The sequence below is a fragment of the Alosa sapidissima genome, chromosome 3, assembly GCF_018492685.1.
Source record: "Alosa sapidissima isolate fAloSap1 chromosome 3, fAloSap1.pri, whole genome shotgun sequence".
Lineage (NCBI taxonomy): Eukaryota > Metazoa > Chordata > Actinopteri > Clupeiformes > Clupeidae > Alosa > Alosa sapidissima.
Genome location: NC_055959.1, coordinates 7063957 through 7083355, shown reverse-complemented (window position 1 = coordinate 7083355; position 19399 = coordinate 7063957). Strand labels below are relative to the sequence as shown.

The window sequence follows — 19399 nt, the reverse complement described above, 5'->3', positions numbered from 1 at the left end:
GCTCTGCATAATTTGGTGTATATGTGAGTTCAGCAAATATGAGGAGAGCGGTGGATCAAAACACGGTGAGATCTCCTCACAGCTGGAGGCTTTTACAGCCAACACGACCAAAGGCACATGCTGTGGCGCGGCCAATATTCTCCCTCTAATTACTTTCAGCGCTGCTGCCTTGACTGAGGTGTGTGTGTCTCTCAGTGGGTGTGTGTGTGTGTGTGTGAGAGAGAGTGTATGTGTGCGTGTGTGTGAGTGTATGCACAATGTTGGTGTTGATGTTTGTGTTGATCTGAGTATACATCTGTGCTTATGCTCTGTGTCTGTTGCATGTATATATATGTGTGTGAGAGAGAGTTTGTGTGTGTATCAGTGTTTGTGGTGGTGGTGTGTGGTGTGTGTGTGGTGTGTGTGTGTTTGTGGTGGTGGTGGTGGTGGTGGTATGTGTGTGTGTGTGTGTGTGTGTGTGTGTGTGTGTGTGTGTGTGTGTGTGTGTGTGTGTGTGTGTGTGTGTGTGTGTGCATCGGTGAAAAAGAAGTCGGTGGCTCCAGGATGCTCTTAATCAGCAGTGAGTGAGCGATGATAGGAGAGTGCTGACAGCGTTTGCTCACAAGAGCCAAACATCTAAACACAACAGCCCCCCAAAATTAAATTAACACCGACACGTTTCACACCATTTAGGACTGTGCAAGGGGGAGAAAAGAAAAGAACAGAACAGCGAATGAGAGAGAGAGAACACGCAGAGGAGAGAGAGAGAACACGCGGAGGAGAGAGAGAGAACACGCGGAGGAGAGAAGAAAAGCGCCTGACGTCTTTCACTGAGACGTCCCAGTGAAATATTGATGCATCACATCTTATTTGCATCCCATTCCGGCATCAGATTAAATATTGATGTACATTAATGAGCTGGTTGCCCCATCCTCTCTCTCTCTCATTTGCTTTCTCTCCCTCCACAGAGTTTCTGTGTTTTGGGGTTTGTTTTTATTTGGATGCAATATGCCCACATAATCAAAGAGCTGTTTTAGTCCCCAAACTGAGGAAAGTGGGGTTGAAGATGTACGTCACGTTGTTGTTTAGTTGTTGTTTAGTTGTTGTTGTTATTGTTGGATCGTGGTTCCTCTATGGCGCTCTCTATAGAGTTGGGTTCATAACCAAACGAGCGGCATGCCCTCTGGCTGCCATTCAGTTGACATGCCATCTGTGACCTTTTTTTTCTCTCTCCTCTCTTTCACCCATACGTTTGTACGTGTGTGTGTGTGTGTGTGTGTGTGTGTGTGTGTGCGCTTGTGCGCATGCGTGTGTGTGCGTGCATGCGTGTATGTGCATGTACTGTATGTGTATGTTTATGAGAGCGATAGAGAGCATGTGTGTGTGTTTTGTGCGTCTGTGTGTGTGTGTGTGTGTGTGTGTGTGTGTGTGTGTGTGTGTGTGTGTATGTATTTGTTTTGCTTGCTTCCTTTTCATTTTACAGTGAAAATCTTCTGAGAAAGCGTTTCCCCACACACTCTGCATTATGCAGCTTAGGAGAAATGAGCTGCCGGTTGGTTAGCAGGGAGAGGGCCGGGGCTGAGGCAGGGTTTGTGAGCACACACCGCTGGGTGGTATTAGTGCACACTGTGGGAGCTGCTCATTTGGATGTGTGCAATAGTGAGTCTCCACACCAAATCAAAAGGGAGGGGGATGGGAGGAGGGGGAGGGGGAGAGAGAGACAGAAAGAGAGAGAGAGGGGAGAGGGAGAGAGAGAAAGAGGGGTAAAAGGGCCCGTGCCATTTCAACTCAGCTGTTCAGCAGCTGGATAATTACAGAAATCCAGCTTTAAAGACAATCGTGAACAACTGCAATGTTTTCTCATTTGCTCTTTCAGAGTCCGTCTTTCTCTCTCTCTTTCACCATTTCTCCTGCTTCCTAAAGACCACCCCTCACTCTCTCTCTCTCTCTCTCTCTCTTTCTCCCACCCCACCCAGTCTGCTCTCCTCTCTTTCTCTCTCTGTAGCCCATCTCTGTGTCCAGTCATGCATGCAGGCACAGCAGTGCTTGCGTGTTCCTACATGAAAATGGCCATGAAGCAGCCAACAGGGAAACAACTGTGAGTGGGAAAGAAAGGAGGAGAGAGGAGAGAAGGAGGACAAAACAGGAGAGGAGAGGAGGAGAAAATAGGACAGGAGAGGAAAAGGGAGAAGAGAAGAGGAGATGGAAGCTGATGAGAGAATGAGAGGAGAGGAGGTGAGAGAAGGGAGGAGAGAGGAGAGGAGAGAAGATGAGATGAGATGAGCGGAGAGGAGAGGAGAAGAGAGGAGAGGACAGGAGAGAAGAGAAGAAAAGAAAAGAGAGGAAAGGAGAGGAGAGGTGAAGAGAAGAGGAGAGGAAAGGAGAGGAGAGGAGAAGAGAAGAGGAGAGGAAAGGAGAGGAGAGGAAAGGAGATGAGAGAGCAGGAGACACACCAGTGCATGGTCACACTTAGCTGGCGTATGTCAGAGCACGTCAGCCTGGCCTGCCTCACCTCTCCACAAATCCTTTTAGCCACTCTCACCTCACACACACACACACACACACACACAAACACACGTGTGTGTGTGTGTGTGTGTGTGTGTGTGTGTGTGTGTGTGTGTGTGTGTGTGTGTGTGTGAGCGTGTTGGAGCTGACATATTGTGTCGATGGGCTGATTAGTGGGATATGTCATGGACACAGAGATGACAACAACATTTGACCGAGGGGAGGGGAGGGGAGGGGACTAAATGTGGAAACAGCTGCAAAAACAAATACAAATTATTAGGAGTGTGAGAGACTAATCACTCCTCCCAACGCGCGCACACACACACACACACACACACACACACACACACACACACACACAGACAACACTTATACACACTGCAGCACATGTGCTTGCAGAGGCTCGGCAGATGGTCTCCGCCTCCATTTCCATATATATATCACCTCACAGACAAACACACACACACACACACACAAATTGTAGCATTTCCAGTTGAGCCAACCCTTCATAAAAAACACACGGCTACACAATGCACACACACACACACACACACACATACATGTCCATGGCCAAAGCCTGCACCGGTGGGAGTGCACCTCCAGCCAGATTGTTTGCGCTCAAACAATAACTCCCCACCTCTCCGTCAACACTTGGCCAATAACGCTGCCGCCCTCCGTTTAGAGCTGCTAGCTCAAACACACGCCACCCAACTCACACACACACACACACACACATACACACACACACACACACACACACACACACACACACACACACACACACACACATACACATACACATACACACACACACACACACACACACACACATATATATAAAAAAACACACGGGAATATAATCCTGCAAGGTCTGCCGAGCGTGACAAATATAATGGGCGAGCTTTCTACCTGTCGGTGTGCGAGTGACGGGAGTGGATGAGAGGCGGTGATGAGAGGTGGAGTGGAGCTCATAAGATCCCGATGAGGCAGTACATTACTCATGTCACCCGCAGCCACCAGGAGCCGGGCCTGCATCGGCCCAGGCTTGGGAGGGAGGGGGAAGGAGGGTAGGTGACAGGCAGAGCTGTCGGGTGGGATAGAGGGGTTTCATATACATCAAGTCTCATCTCTCTTGGCTTCTCTTTCTTTTTTTAATTTCTTTCTTTTTTACCAAAACACTGTCTCTCTGAATGTGCAACTTAAAAACATCTTTGTGTGTGTGTGTGCGTGTATGTGTGTGTGCTTGTGTGTGTGTGTGTGTGCGCATGTTCTAGTCGACGCAAAGTGTGATTGCCACTGTGCGTCTAGCACAGATGCATGGCAGCAGTGCTGTGTCTGAAAGTGGTGTCTGTCTGCGAGTACAATGAGTTTTGAAAAGCACGGTCTGGTTGGGTCCTTTTGTTTCCCCACGCTTAACGCATTCAAATTGCAATGCATGCAAATTAGGCTATATTTAGGACAGACAGATAGAAGTGAGCCTAATAAGGCTTATATCACTGAGCAAATTCTATGAGATGAGCAAATTTTGTTCGGGCAAAAGAAACATCTGTTGTCAAAAAAAAAAAAAGTATAATTATTTGCAAAGCCTTATTGTGGCTGTCAAAACGTGACATCAAATAAAACATTTGAAACTAAAAAGGTGGGGAAATTCTTCTCTTCCTGCTGAAAAGCTTGCCTGGGCTCTGTTGACAGTGATTTGTACTGGAGTGTAAACAAAGCCAAACTGGAAATTCTTCAATTAACAATTGCCTTTGAGCTCTTGAGCCCGAGCCGCATCGATCTGTGGACCACTGATAATCTGTTTCTGCAGATATGAAAAGACATTTTAAGTCTCCCAAAAGCTTTGATTAAACTGAAGAGCAAAAAAAAGGAAAGAAATAGGTTTGCTCAATTAGATACACAAAGCACGGCAAAACTCTTTTTATCTGCCTGTTTATCGAAATATTTCTGAAGCGAAAAGGCTTTTTTTCTGTTTTTTTCCCCTTCTCAGGATATAATTCCCACTGCAGACTCCACTCTAAAAACGCACTTAATATTCTGCAGTGAAGGCTCAGGCCTGACAGAGGACCGCTAAAGATCGTCATGACAATGGAGAGAAGCATTTGCATATCAGTCTACATTAAAACTATCCTCCATTGAATCCTACCCATTACAAAGAGGATGCATCTCGACCTGCAGGGGCATGGTGAATCACACTGACACTCCATCACCATTGAAAACCAGATCAGAAATTAGAAAAAAAAAAGATACTCTCATAGAAACCAGATTTCAAAATTTGGCGTCCACCAAAGTACTGCAGTGTGTGTGTGTGTGTGTGTGTGTGTGTGTGTGTGTATAAATGTATGAATATGTGAGTTTGCATATTCATTTCATGTCTGTTTTCATACTTATTTGTGCATGTGTTCATCCTTGTGTGAGTGTCCTGTAAAAGCAGGTGCATTGAGAGACATTCATATGGCCCAACCTGGGACACAACAGGGAAACCGTGAGTATCAATGAGCGTGTGTGTGTGTGTGTGTGTGTGTGTGTGTGTGTGTGTGTGTGCAGGGGTGTAGTGGGTGTGTGTGTGTGTATCTCTGTGTGCGTGTGCAGGGGTGTAGTGGGCGTTGGACGCAGGGGAGCGCCGCCCCCCCACTTCTTGGAGCATTGCTTTGATCATTTTAATAAGCATTTATTAATATAACAAGTGTTGTTACCAGTGATAACAACGCATCATGCAAACGTCTCCAATCAGGCCTCTTTGTCATAAAAATCGTTACAAGAATGACCGTCATGCTGTAGCACTCCACCATGCGTAGACATTAAAAACTACGCAGCTCGTCGTTCCGCATTATCCGAAAGTAGCTAGAAAGTGGCTAGAAAACAACTGCCTGTATCCGAATCTAGCAAGCATCTTCATGGCCCACTGTTGCAATTCCTTCGTTTGTGTTTTGCAGAAAGCAGGTAGGCTAATCCAGTGTTCAAAATGACACGATAAGCATGTGAGAGTAATATGAGTGATAAGGCTATTTAACCATAAGTAATGACCCAACGGTGAACCTGAACAACTTTAGGAAAAACTTACGATTGGTGCAGCTACTTTCATCCAAACAAAAACTTTTCAGATGACGGACACTTGCCTGCCCAATGTTCTTTCGGTTATTTTTTTGTTTTGTTTTATTGACACCTCTACATTTTAATCATTCGCAATGGACCCCACTTTTAAAATCACCACTACACCACTGTGTGTGTGTGTGCGTGTGTGTGAGAGAGAGAGTGTGTGTGTGTGTGTGTGTGTGTGTGTGTGTGTGTGTGTGTGTGTGTAAGTATGCCATGGAAGACTGAGCGCGTGCACTGGTGAGCATGGGGGAAGAAGCAGATTGATTTAGTGTTGGTGCCCTGGCTGACCCACCTCCACCCATCCCTCCCAGGCCTCCCAGGCCTCCCAGGCCAGCTCAGAGCCCTTCCCCAGGCCAGCTCAGAGCACTTCCCCAGGCCAGAGGTCACGTGTGCTGCAGGCACCTGAGCAGCTGCAGGGGGTTAGCTCAGGTCCCCACTACTGCCCTACCTGCACACACACACATACACACACACATACACTGATACACACAAACTCATACACACACACACACACACACACACACACATACACACACACACACTTCTCCTATAAATATATGGGTGTACTGTAGCGGGCCATAAAGATAATGTATCATGGTGCATATTTTCTGTGCATTTGTAATAAATATTGCAATTTAAACAAAAAAACAAATATAGTCTCTTTCTTCTCAATAGTTTCTGTTTTCTCAATCTTCTAATTTGATCAGTGATTCAGACAGATATTATGTCCTTTGCAAGTGCTCCTTCCACAGACAAAGAACTGAATGGATGTGCTAATATGATAATGGCTTATCATCCTCTCTCTCTCTTTCTCTCTCTGTCACACACAGAGAGAGAGAGAGAGAGAGAGAGAGAGAGAAAGTCTATCGGTGTTTGTCCATAGTAATAGCCTTCAGAAGGCATTACTGAAAGAAGAGGACTAAATGCAATCGAAGCAAATCATTACAGATTCTATATGGCATTAAGCTATCCTTTGCCCCCTCCTTGAAAAGGCTAATTAATAAATTAGCCAGCAAGCAATTAGTTTGCAACGATGAAACTAATTTAATCAGTAACCACAACCCTGTTTTGAACACTTGCACTTATCCTCAGAGAAAAGAAAATGCATCGCAGACTTTGTCTCATTTCCTAGTAAGTATCAACAATGCATACACACACTTATACAAGCACACATGCACAAATATACACCGTCACATGCTGTCTAGAATATAAAATAATGTGTCGGCACAGAGCATGTGTGAGAATAAACAACAGTCTCATCGTCTGAAGCAGCCCCCCAAACCGGATTCCCCAACCCTAGTCAGATGTATTCGAAATGTCTTACATCTTGCCTATATATAGCCTCAAAGACCTAGATTCCCTGTGTACTGAACAGCACTCTCGCACATACACACACACGCACACACACGCACACACACAAACACACACACACACACACACACACACACACACAGAAATGCACACACACATAAGCATACTTCGGCAGTGGTGCGCGCACACACACACACACACACAAACGCACACACACATAAGCATACATCGGCAGTGGTGCGCGCACACGCACACCCATACCCATGAACACAAACACAAAATTATATATGCTCACAGACAGACACCACACTCTAATGAAAACAAACAGGACGCAAATCAGTTAAAGGAGGCAAAAGACATCATGGCGTGCATGTGCCATCCATAGCAGCCTCCTCCATTTTTACCACTTTCATCTCCTCCTCAAACACGGCGCACAGTAATATGAAAACACAGACGTTGTCAGACCTCTAGGTTTGAGCAAATTAGCAGACGCACTTCCACAGACACACACACACTCTCGCATGCTCACACACAAACGCAGACATATACTAAAAAGTATATAACACCCAAAGAACCCCGAACATGGAAGATCTGGTTCAAAGCCGCCTAAAAATAACTAGCTTCCCTGTGGAGGCATGAAGGCCAAAAAAAAAAAAAATGTTTATCTCTCAGATGTATTTGTAGCTGAATTGATGTGGAGGGGAATTTCTATTGGATAAGGCAAAGGTTAGAGATGTCAGCGAAGGTTAATGGCAGCTTGCTGCGACAGAGAAGAGCTAAATAAGAACACTGATCTTCCTCGCAACCAGCCACGGACACAGACACAAACACAGATACACACACACACACACACACACACACACACACACACACATACAGGGCCTGCCGCTTCTGATCAAAGATCGATAGGTAATACATTAGACTTGATTTGATCAATCATCACCAGTCCTCATCGCTGGAGGAGGACTGTCAGAGGGGTGGGGTGGTGGATGGGGGGGTGGGGGTGAGACATGAGTTGGGGCTGAGGACCCAGAGGAGATGAATAGCCCTGGTGACGAGGTGTTTTGGAGGGTGATGAGGGATGTTGGGTCCGAGTGATGGTGATGTGTTGAGCTGTGAACTTAAGAGCGTGTGGTTAATTAAAAGGGGAAGGGGGAGAGAGAGAGAGAGAGAGAGAGAGAGAGAGAGAGAGAGAGAGAGAGAGAAGCTCAGTCACCATGACTAAGTTTGTCGGCGCAAACATGTAAACATAGGGCATGTGCACATGCGCACATGAAGTCGCAACAGAGATGTAAACACCAACACACACACACACACACACATACACGCACACACACACACACAAACAGTCACACACACACTTACATACACGGTACGCACATACATATACAGTACTATATGCAGGGTCGCACAGATTCATGCCCGTCCACAGTCACACACACAATTATGCTGAGCACATCATGTAGCCAACTTTCCACCATTCAGCAAATGTAATTTCTGGCTGCAGCAAGATAAAAAAAATGCTCAGAAAAAATATTATGTATATCTAATATTTGTTTTTAATCAACCAAATATATATTTATATATATAAATATAAATATATATATATATATATATATATATATATATATATATAAATATATATATATATATATACCATAATATACTACATAGCCTATATATTTTAAAATCTTTAGCACATGTAGCCTATATTAATGCCTTTTATATAGTACAGGTAGGGCCTACTAACATATTTAAACATTTGTGCTATCGGAATTTGTGCAAAAAGGCCACATACGTCTGAGTAAAATAACCTCAAGTATCAAAAGTGGCTCTTCTTTTATATGGTTAACATCACTAAGCTGGTTTGAATATGTAAAATAATACTACAAGCAGACACATCCAGAGACTCCTGAATGCTGAGAAACGTCTACAATCCCGGTACCAGCGTTGACAGCGCACAAGAGACAGTTGCACTCACCTGCTGTAGGTACATGAACGTCAAGGCACAGGAGAGCTGCGGACACGCGTCCACGTTCGGCAGCGCCACGCACGTTCCGCCCGCGAGGGGATGCTGCATGGTGCTCCCGTGCAGTCTACGCAGCGCGATGGAAGGGGCTTGCATACGAGATCGCTGGTCCCGTTTGACAGTTGAGACTCACGGATTGTTGAAATTGCTTTGCCGGTCCTACAGCGCTTTAGATTTTTACTTAAGAAGCACCCGGTCGCAAGAGAAGCTACTTGCTTGGCAGTCGTGATTGTGTGTGTGTGTGTGTGTGTGAATTTGGATAACAGTGCCCAAGTACCCGAGTGTGTTTAAAAGTGACTGTGTTTGTGTCTGAGTTGTGTGTAAATGTGTGCCCGAGTTAATGCAAGTGTGTGTGAGAGCGAGAGCCTGTCTGATCCGCGAGCCCGAGTGCGTGTGGATGTGACCGAAAATAGAATGTGTGTCTGAGCGTTTGCAGGAATGTGCGTGTAAGACCTAGTAAAGGGTGAAAAAGCGGTCTCGGTCTGCCTACCAACACTGAGGGGAGGAGAGGGGCACAGATAGAGTCTGCCTCTGGTCGGATCTAACTTCCCGGTAGTTCATGCGATGCCCATGCCGCTGCGTCTTAATGCTGCTAGTATGTTTCCCGTTTTTTTATTTTTATTCATGGACACCTATTCAGATTCTGCTACGGCTGCTACCGACGTTACCCCTGCTCTCATTTGCTGTCAGCTGGGTCCAGGGACAGCGTCTGTTTCATTGACCGGAATTTCAGCGAGCATCTGAATCTCCGCGGGGAGTCGATGAGGGAGGGGAGGCAGGGAGAAGGGTATGCTTCGATCATTTTTGAAGGGGGTTGCAGGGGTATGTTTATATTCCTCCAAGGAAACGCATGATGTTATTATGTATTCCATCTACTCAATGTGGAGCATGTGCTTGCCAGAATTCATTCCATGACTGCAGTGTTGGAAAGAAAACTAACTCGCATAACCACAAAGCGCCTTCCTAGAAAACCTGCCCAGGCGCACAATGCCCAAGTGAGAATTAAGAACAGTTTAATTACATACGTCACCTACTCGGTGTTATATAATAAAAATGCTTCATATTTTTTTAAGCAAGAGGGCAATAGAATATCTGTATCCTATTTGTCCATATGGCATAATGTGAATGTGATAGTTAAATACAGTAAGGATTAGCCTAATATTGATTGTCCCTGGTAATTGAATTTAATAAAAATTGATTATTATTAAAACTGATGTCAGCTTAATAGCTACTAGATCAGTAATAAAAAATAAAAACATATGCTACACAAACATCTTATGTATTCTCCAATTAAAGCCTATGATAATTTAAGGCCTCTAAGAAAAAGGCAACATGCAAATGTATGTCTTAAATTAGACTATGCTTGCTTGCGTGCAAGCGTGCGTGATCACGCGCTTGCGTGATAACTTTTAAAATGCTTGAGGTTGAGGTCAGTTATGTCCTCTGCTAGACAAACTGTAAGCACAATCTCGAGTATCAATAATTAAATATATACAAGGGACACCACTCATAAAATGTCAATTAAATGGAGAGTTTTCATTCAAATAAAAAAAGGTTCAGTGGACTTCCCATCATTCCGACAACCTCCAAAAAAGCCCATTTACCTGAACTCGGGAAAATATTGGCCGGTAAATAATAGATGACGCCACCGGAAAACCGGATGACCAGTAGGCTACTGTTTCTTTTCATCAGCTGCATACTAACTGACAAAATCATGCTTGAGACAAGTTTATCGGTGTTCGCTGTAGACCTATTAACCATAACTAACACATTCTCAGCACAAATCACAAATCCTGTATGCAGTTAAAACAGCAAGGTCTCTCCTACATGAAAGAATCATAGCATTAAAGTACATAGATAGGGAGAAAAGAAATACTGAATTATTCATTCTCTTCCTCTTCAATTATACCTTTCATTTTTAACAAACCACTGATTTGCAAACCTTAATAATATAGTGGACTTAGGAAGAGAGATTTCAGAATCTTGTTACAATAATAGAACATAGTAAGAAAATCAATGCAGTTCTGAGTTGCCTACTGATTTTTTAAAAACAGCAAGATGTACATTATGATGAAAAAAGCCAAGTAGGCTTGCTCTATTTTATGTTGATGATTTCTGTTCTGTCTCAGAGACCATATTGTTTTTTCCTCTCTCTATCTCTCTCTCATTCTCTCTCTCTCCCTTCCACCCACACTTCCTTTCAATGTCTCCCACCACCATGTGCATGCTCCATTTACACTACAGTATTGTTTTTAAGCAGGTTAGTCTTGGTGCCCGGATGAATGATCAAATGCTGCTCATGCAGCCCATGCATCTAGATACAGTAGCTCTGTCAGCTAATTGAGACAGGTTGGGTTACACCACAATCTCTGAATTTCAATACCACTCAATGCTGTTTATTTATTTATTTTTCCGTCAATCACCAAGCCCGTGGTGACTTGATATGAGACATGGCTGCCCTTTGCACCACTTCTGTTGTCTTCAGCTACATGGAATAAAAATAAAGCATCCACCGCTCCTTGAAAAAGAGCAAGCAAGTATGTGTCGTGTCACATCACTCAAGCATCTTGTGTTTGTGTGTGTGTGTGTGTGTGTGTGTGTGTGTGTGTGTGTGTGTGTATGTGTGTGTGTGATGACTTTCATACAGCTGCATTTCACTTGGTTCACCCAATCATGGTGGAACGGGCAAGCTGAGGAGTTCAGGAGTGGTGCATCACTCATATTGCCTGCATGAGAATCGCTCTCGTGCACGTGTGTGTGTGTGTGTGTGTGTGTGTGTGTGTGTGTGTGTGTGTGTATGGGTGTGTGTGTGTGTGTGTGTGTGTGTGTGTGTGTGTGTGTGTGTGTGTGTGCGTTGCTCTGTGCTAACGGAGCCATACCTGTGCATCCTCACTCACACACATCATCCAGAGTCTGGCGTGGATCTGGCCCAGAGGTGGCCATGCACCTCCTCCTCCTGTCAGTGTCTGGGTAGCGATGGTGGCTCAGCGTCTCTGAGCAGCACAGCTGACTTTAAAGCAGGGGCCATTTCATAATTAGCAATTTGTCACAGGTTTGTGTTACAGCCGCTTGTGAATTAAGTAGCTGGAAGCATAACCAGGGAGAAAAAAAAGGCAGGATTTTATTCTCTCACCTCTTCACCTGCTGGCACTCTCACAATGCATAAAGGTGCAGGGGAAAACGACTTTAGATGTAAAATATCTGAAACTGCCACTTGGGATATTTGTTTTCATGGCATAACATATTAGAAATACCAGCACAATGAAAATCAGTTTAATGGTTAAAATCTTGTCAGATTTGTAAGTAACTGAGCTGAGGTACTGCAGTATGTACAATGTACGTAATACATAATTCTGAACTACGATGTATTTTTAAAATGTATACAACACCGTGTAGTATTAGGCTTATAGTAATATTTAATGACATTTACTTATCCAAAGAAGCCAGTATTAATTCTTACAATATGTATATACTGTACAGTATATACACTGAAATGTAAATATAAAGTGGCACCAAGACTTTGGATTACATTTCCATGAATTTAAAACTTTGAGATGTCAGACTTTATAACCTGTCTTTGGGAGATTTATTCAGCAAAGAAACTATTGTCAGTGGGCTATCGATATTATTTTTAGAGCTCTGCAACATCCTCAATTTTTGTTGTGTCCCTTGCTCCCAGCTATGGAAGACTAGCATACAAATCCCCCTCTTCCTCCCTCTCTCTCTCTCTCTCTCTCTCTCTCCCTTTCTCTCTCTCTCTCTCTCTTCCGACTGCAGCAAGATGGTTGTGCTGTTAGGTAAGAGTATGGTTGACTGTTTCCATTATGTTATTTTAATTATGTATAAGACTGACAGTCCTACAGCATGCAGCAGGCAGAGAGAGGACTGTGTGTTTGGCTAAACGAGACACGCAAGGCTCTCATCTCAAGGTGTTGGCTGGGTGAGCATGCAGATGGATCTGTGATTATAATGAATATTTCTCCCATGATCGTAGTCACAGCGGAGAATAGCCAACATAAAAAAGAGTAATTTTTGTTTTAAAATAACACTTAAGTTTTTCACCAGAGGGCAGAGATAGAATTGCAAAAAAGGAGAACATAGAAAAGAACAACGAACAGGACAATGAAAAGACAGCCTGAGAGATTGAGCTCAACGGGTTATTTTCCTAACCAATACCTCAAAATGACACTAACGACATCATTAAAAAAAATAACACAAGCTTCACCTTTCCTGTTTCAATACTCAACTTTAACGGCGCTAATGCCGGCATGGCTCCACGCTAGTCGCTAGTTAAATGGGCTTGGGCAGGACTTGTCACTTTGTCATTTAGTATCAGGTTGGGTTCTTTTCACATTGGCTGTGCGGTGCGGTGCTGGGCTTCAGGACTGGTCTCCATTTCAGGCTGGGAGCCAGGCGGGAGCCTTGGCGTCGCTGACAGACTAATAAGGGAGGACTGGCTGCCTCCACCCAGTGTCAGGAAGTTGACAGGACTGCACCAGGTGCCGAACGTGTTGGGAAGATTGATGAACTCGTGTGGAGACGGGATTTGCAGGGAACCCAGGCTTTTTTTTTCTCTGTTAATATCATTTTTTTGCCTCTGCCCTCTCTTTCTCTCTCTCACTTTCACTCTTTCACTCTCTCTATCTCTCGCTCCCTCTGTCCTTATCACTCTCTCTTCCTGTGATGATATGATGTTAACCAACTCAAACATTTAGCTGGAGATGATGGGTAGCATGGTGTGCAGCATAATGAACACACAGCGGGAAGTCATGGTAAGGTGAAAAGGTGAATGGAAGTTGCGCAGCAACACTCCGAACACACACTTAAGACCTGGCTCGCCCCGGTGAATATCTATAAAGCATGTCTTCACAAGATTCTCAATGACATACAAAAAAAAACCTCTTCATGTACATCAACACATGTAAAGACTTGAGATGATTTCCTTCACACGATTCATCTACAGATTCCATAATGGTGTATGCTTTGTATCAACATAATTACCAACGTACAGGCACTCGGTATGGATTGCAGCCATTGAGGAATTTAAATCATTTGAATCGTTTAACCTAGAGGGTTTTTTTTTTTTACATTTCAAAGACCACATCAGTGGTAATTAGTACCTGTGGGCTACTGTAATCATGGGGATACCTGGACATCCCTTCTTTAGCCACGGCTGCACAATTTGGGAAGTCACTATGCATGACAGTAATTACTTAAACAGATGGGACTGCGGCTCGACTAGCGGCAGCGGCGTCTCAGAGACAATGGGGCCCCCAATCCACCGGGGAGCAGCAACGGCACGGCCTCGGCGGAGAAGTACCGCCAGATTGCGTGGCAGCTGAGGCTTTCCTTTCATTAGCTCTCGAGTGCACGTCTGGAAAGGCAACGAGGGGAGCCGCCGTGTGCGCCGTCGTTTGTTACCCCGTGTTGCTGTCGGCGCCAGGGGCCCCGCAAATTGATTACTGGGTGGGACGAAGGCAAGCGGTCCCGCAGTAGCGGGAAAACCTCCACCGCAGTTGGCTAGCTGGCGGCGGGACCGAGGCAGTGCTGGAGAGGCGAGGAGGAGCGAGCTGTCCACCCCCGGCGGCCGCTGGGTCCTGACAATAGCGAGGCGTTCCTCTTTCCAGTGCCTTTGCAGGTCGCTATCGCTAATTGGCAGCGATAGCAATTGTAAGACCGCTGTTAATCACCTTGGTGGAGAATCATCCTATAAAGAATCTTTTTGGCCTGGAGGTTCGTCTCCTCAGGCATATGTAAAAACGTGTGTAAACGAGATGTTAATGTACACGACATAGCATATGCATGAAGACACCAGCACAGTGACTTGCTCTCTCCTCCTGACTCGAAGTGCTGCGTGAGCTTCGGACGTTAATATGAAAATTGCATGGAAATTACAGCTTTCAGTTCGTAATCTCGACATTTCCATCAATCTGAATGATTTCTCTTTTTTTCTAGGATAAAACGCTCTTTCTCGGAAAGGGACCAAACACATCTCAAGCCCCGGCGTAGGTGTTTATGGTGGCCGGCTGACAGCGTAGGAGAGGCACGAGGTGTGGGGCGAGGACAGGGCGACGGGGGGTGGGGTGCGAGGTGGATAAGGGCAGGCCATCTTTATGCCCGGACAGCCATTCAGAGCGACATCTCGCGCGGAGCCGGGGCAAATGCCGCGGATGACTTCTCCGCGCTTTCACCAGGCGCTGCCATTAGAGTGCTTTAGCTTCCATTAACGTGTCACTTTCCCTCGCTGCCGCGCCGGCGAGGAGGGGCCGATTGGTTGTGACAGGACCAGGGGCTGTCACATGCAGTAACGGTTCAGCACCGACCAACAGGAAAAAGCCTCGGAGCTGACGGATCCGCGATCCATCAGAGCTGACGTGCCGGGGCCTCCTCCAGCACGGAGAGGGGGGCTGAGGCGCCCGGACAGGAGTCCATTAATTAACTGTTTAATATGTGGAGCGCTAACGTGTCCACCCACTGCTGAGCCCGTCTCCAGTCTCCAGCCTCCTACCCCAGCGAACGAGGGAGGCAAAAGTAACGGAGGTGTGCGAGAGACGGACAGACAGACGGATAAATGCATAAACAATCTAGACAGAAATGCAGAAAAACCAACACATAGATAGATAGATAGATAGATAGATAGATAAATAGGTAGATCGACAACGAGTAGACAAACATGCGTAGGAGAGACAGAGAGTGAGAACGTGTGAGAACGCGTGCCAATGCCCTGGAGTAGGAGGAGGCAGGCGTCAGCGCTGGAGAAATGACCCTGTGGATGGCTGGGTGGCTACCTTTAGCAAATCATGTCAGCCTCCGCGTATTGATGAGGACAAACAAGCATCAGGGTAAACTGACTGAAAGATCATTCATTAACTTGAGACATGAGTAATAGCAGTTTTGGCTTCATTAGCGGTTGTGTTGACAGAACAGGAAGATGGGGGGTGGGGTGTGTGTGTGTGTGGTGGTGTGTGTGTGTGTGTGGGGGGGGGGGGGGGGGTGACAGAGAACACTGGCCCTCCTATAGCGTGTTACAAACCTGCAAAGCCAGTTTATTTGGCTCGCAGTCACTTTAAACGGTTCAACAGCAACGCACATTTTTCCTCATGAGTAGCTTCCTTTAATGAACCAATTAAAACAATAAAACAATTTCCTTGCGTAACTCACTCTGAAATGCACCAAGGGTACTGCGTAGGGAGAGGAGAGGAAAGGGGGAAAAAAATCCTTTGAAGTCTTCATTCGTCTGACATCTAACTCGGCATTGTGGAACAATGGCCGCTATGTCCATACACATCAGCGACGAAAACACCTTGTGTCGGGCGACTGGGACGCACAACGAGAGGCATTAGCATATCATTAATTAGCCTTACTCTTCCTGGGCCAGATTAGAGCGGCGTGCTCAGGCTGTCGGCCGAACTCCTGGGGGACCGGCCTTCATTTAGGAAGCTGTGTGAGGAGCGGAGCAGAGCGGACGCCTCGAGGAGGATGGGCCCTCCATCCACTCCCAGACCACTCCCGCTAATCACAAGCTGCTGCTTTTAAGACGTGACCCCGCTCATTCATTCTTAAAACGCCCAGGACAGGAGGTATGTGTGAGAGTATGTGTATACGTACTGTATGTGTATGAGTGTGTGTGGGTGTGTGTGCATATAGTATGTGTGTGTGTGTGCATATGTGTAGTGTGTGTGTGTGTGTGTGTGTGTGTGTGTATGTGTGTGTGTGTTGTGTTTGTGTGTGTTTGTGTGTGTGTGTGTGTGAGAGAGAGAGAAATAGAGAAAGAGCTTTTGACATGAGTATGCATGTATACTTATTAGGGTAACACCAAAAGAATATGTTCACAAACCACTCAATGCTTTATTGCAAAGTGTTGAAATATGACAAGATAACATCACATGTGCTTTTATACATTCAATGCAATCGCACACACACCAGAAAAGAGCCTACTTTTTAATCCTCTTAAAAATGTAAAATCATGACACTTAACTTAAGCATTACTGTACATTCTAAAACAGGATAGCGAAAGCATATCTGTCCAATTTTTAAAACACCACCAGGACATTCAAGGCTATTTGTGAGTCTTGCCAATCCTGATGTAGTGTGATATAGATGTACTGTAATATGGCTTCCAATAGCAACGAGGAAGAGGAAATGAAAGACTTGGTGAAAAAATGTTTCTCATTTTCACACACCCCCCTCTGGCCACTGAAGCAGCCCTCTCAAATAGGATCATCAATTACCTTTGCCAGTTTAAATAACTGGAGATGTTTACACAATATATTCTTTCTGCTTATTCCTCCAACTCCCACTGCTCATTAGGAGCCTCTCCATTCGGGTGCCCTGTACTGAGGTCCTTAAATCTGCCACGCTCTACAAAAAGAGGCCAATTCCACTTTTCCCTCTGGTGCTAATTGAAGGAACACACTGCTTCCTCATTAATTATGTCCACATATGAGAAACATCCGCGTTTCATGGCCGTCGCATTAGAGGGATGCTTTGGAAAGACTAAGGGAAGAAGGGAGGGAGGGAGAGAGAGAGAGAGATAAAGAAAGAGAGAGGGAGATATGGCAGGGGAGAGACTTTTCCCTGAGAGAAGGGGAAAAACACCTATCGGCTGAATATACCGACATAGATTATAAAGCCTTAACTCGTGCAGAGATTGGAGATCGGCTTGTGACATTATATCCCTCATCTTATTATGACGGGCCCTGACAAAAGATTTCAAGCCCGATGTAGCCAGGGGCGATCAGGGATCAGGCTCGGAGAGGAGATAAAGATAAATCTGAGCTCTCCAGACGCCATATTTCTTGCCTTGCCAGACCTTAACCTTGCATTTAATACCACCGGACAGTGCAAATGTCATGATGTATCTTGCTTGCTGGCAGCATAATTTGCTACTAAATACTGGAGTCCTTCCACAAGCCGAGCAGAGCTTGTGTGTTTTGGGAGGCTGATATTACCGCTATGTTGATGTATTGTTGCTGCAAGTGTGCAAGGGAACACTAATAACTGTGTTAGTGTCGTACTATTTGCATTACTTCTGTAACATACAGAAGTATGTCTTTGAATTTACAATTGGCAGGTGGAAGAATGACCTTGTGCATGAATTCATGTTTCGTTGAAGACCTTGAGAATTTTTGCACCGCAAGTCTATTCTTTAGAATGAAGAAACTGCAAATCTCTGTGTGAACACACACACACATACACATACGCACACACACCCACACCTGCCCACACACCCACCCACACACACACACACACACACACACACACACATACACACACACACACACACACACACACACACACACACTCCACATTCTCCCCTTGTTGTCTTGACTGATTGATCAGGTCATGCGTGAAGTAGGAGAGGTGAATGATGAAAAGTCAGTGTGAATAAAACAATGACTAAGCATTTTGTTTCTGCAGATTAGTGAAATCATGTCCAAGTTCTCACTTCTACCTCATGGACCCTCGGGTGGATACAGTCTGAGTAACTGACAAACAAGCTATGGAATACCACTGAAAAGGAGTGTAGTGAGAGAGAGAGAGAGAGAGAGAGAGAGAGAGAAAGAGAGAGAGATCTATAAAGCATAGAGCTCCTGTTCGTTTGCTGGCTTGCAGCAATTATCCAGCTGCTAGACCACAATGACGCCATGAATGAAATGAGAGCCAATTACCAAACACCCTATGGAGAAGACACATGGGACAAAACGATAGCAAAATACATGGGGCACTGCCTGGGAAGAGCTGGACTGTGTTAGTGCAGAAGGGCTGCCGTGCCCACCATCCATCTCCCAGACTCTCATTTGAATTCACACGTTTCAACAACTTTTCCACTTGCTTTGGGATGTGGTCGCTGAAGAAGGGGAAAAAGCATGCACACACCATGCCATGAGAGCTCATATTAACATCAATTGTTCCTCTTCAGATTGTTATCCAATATTCAGGAAAGGCATCCCTGCATGACAGAATTTACGAGATACAATGCCTTCTGCCTTTTCCCCCACCACACACACACACACACACACACACACACACACACACACACAGGCGGCTCAATTAGTGGAACAGCTGGGACAAGCGAGCCGCTAAAGTAACAGTTTCTCTCGCAAATTAATCCTGAGCATGGAGGGTGTGTTGACAGGTTCTCATAAAAGTGCTTTAAGTGTTTCTCCCTCTCTCTGTCTAACTGCACCCCCTTCAAGAATACACATGCAATATCTACAGTAAACACACACACACACACACACACTCACTCGCTCTCTCTCACACACACCAACACACACACCTACACCTTCCCTCTCAATACATACTAGATTACTTGCGCACCGATTTATTCAGCTTTTCACATATGGAAAGGCTAAAATAAGGGATGAACTACAGACTCAAACAGAGTTTCTCAGTTCTTACAGTTTAGACATTATCAGCAATGGACTCAAATCACTGAGCCTGAACTACAGAATCGAAGAGAGAAACTGGAGA

The 19399-nt window shown here is 45.2% G+C and overlaps 1 protein-coding gene across 9 annotated transcripts in view; it reads right to left on the bottom strand.

Annotated features, from left to right (window-relative positions):
* The window catches only part of rbfox1 (RNA binding fox-1 homolog 1), a 234985-nt gene that overhangs the window by 114263 nt on the left and 101323 nt on the right, over positions 1-19399 (bottom strand). The window contains exon 1 of one of the 9 annotated variants that reach the window (XM_042086637.1): positions 11803-11844. The exons of 5 other annotated variants lie outside the window; for them this stretch is intronic. In XM_042086637.1, the coding sequence (XP_041942571.1) occupies positions 11803-11829 (27 nt within the window). In that variant the 5' untranslated portion in view covers positions 11830-11844. Of the gene's footprint in view, positions 1-8875; positions 9651-11802; positions 11845-19399 lie in introns of those variants that run through there. 3 more of the 9 variants (XM_042086633.1, XM_042086630.1, XM_042086629.1) reach the window with 3 other exon arrangements.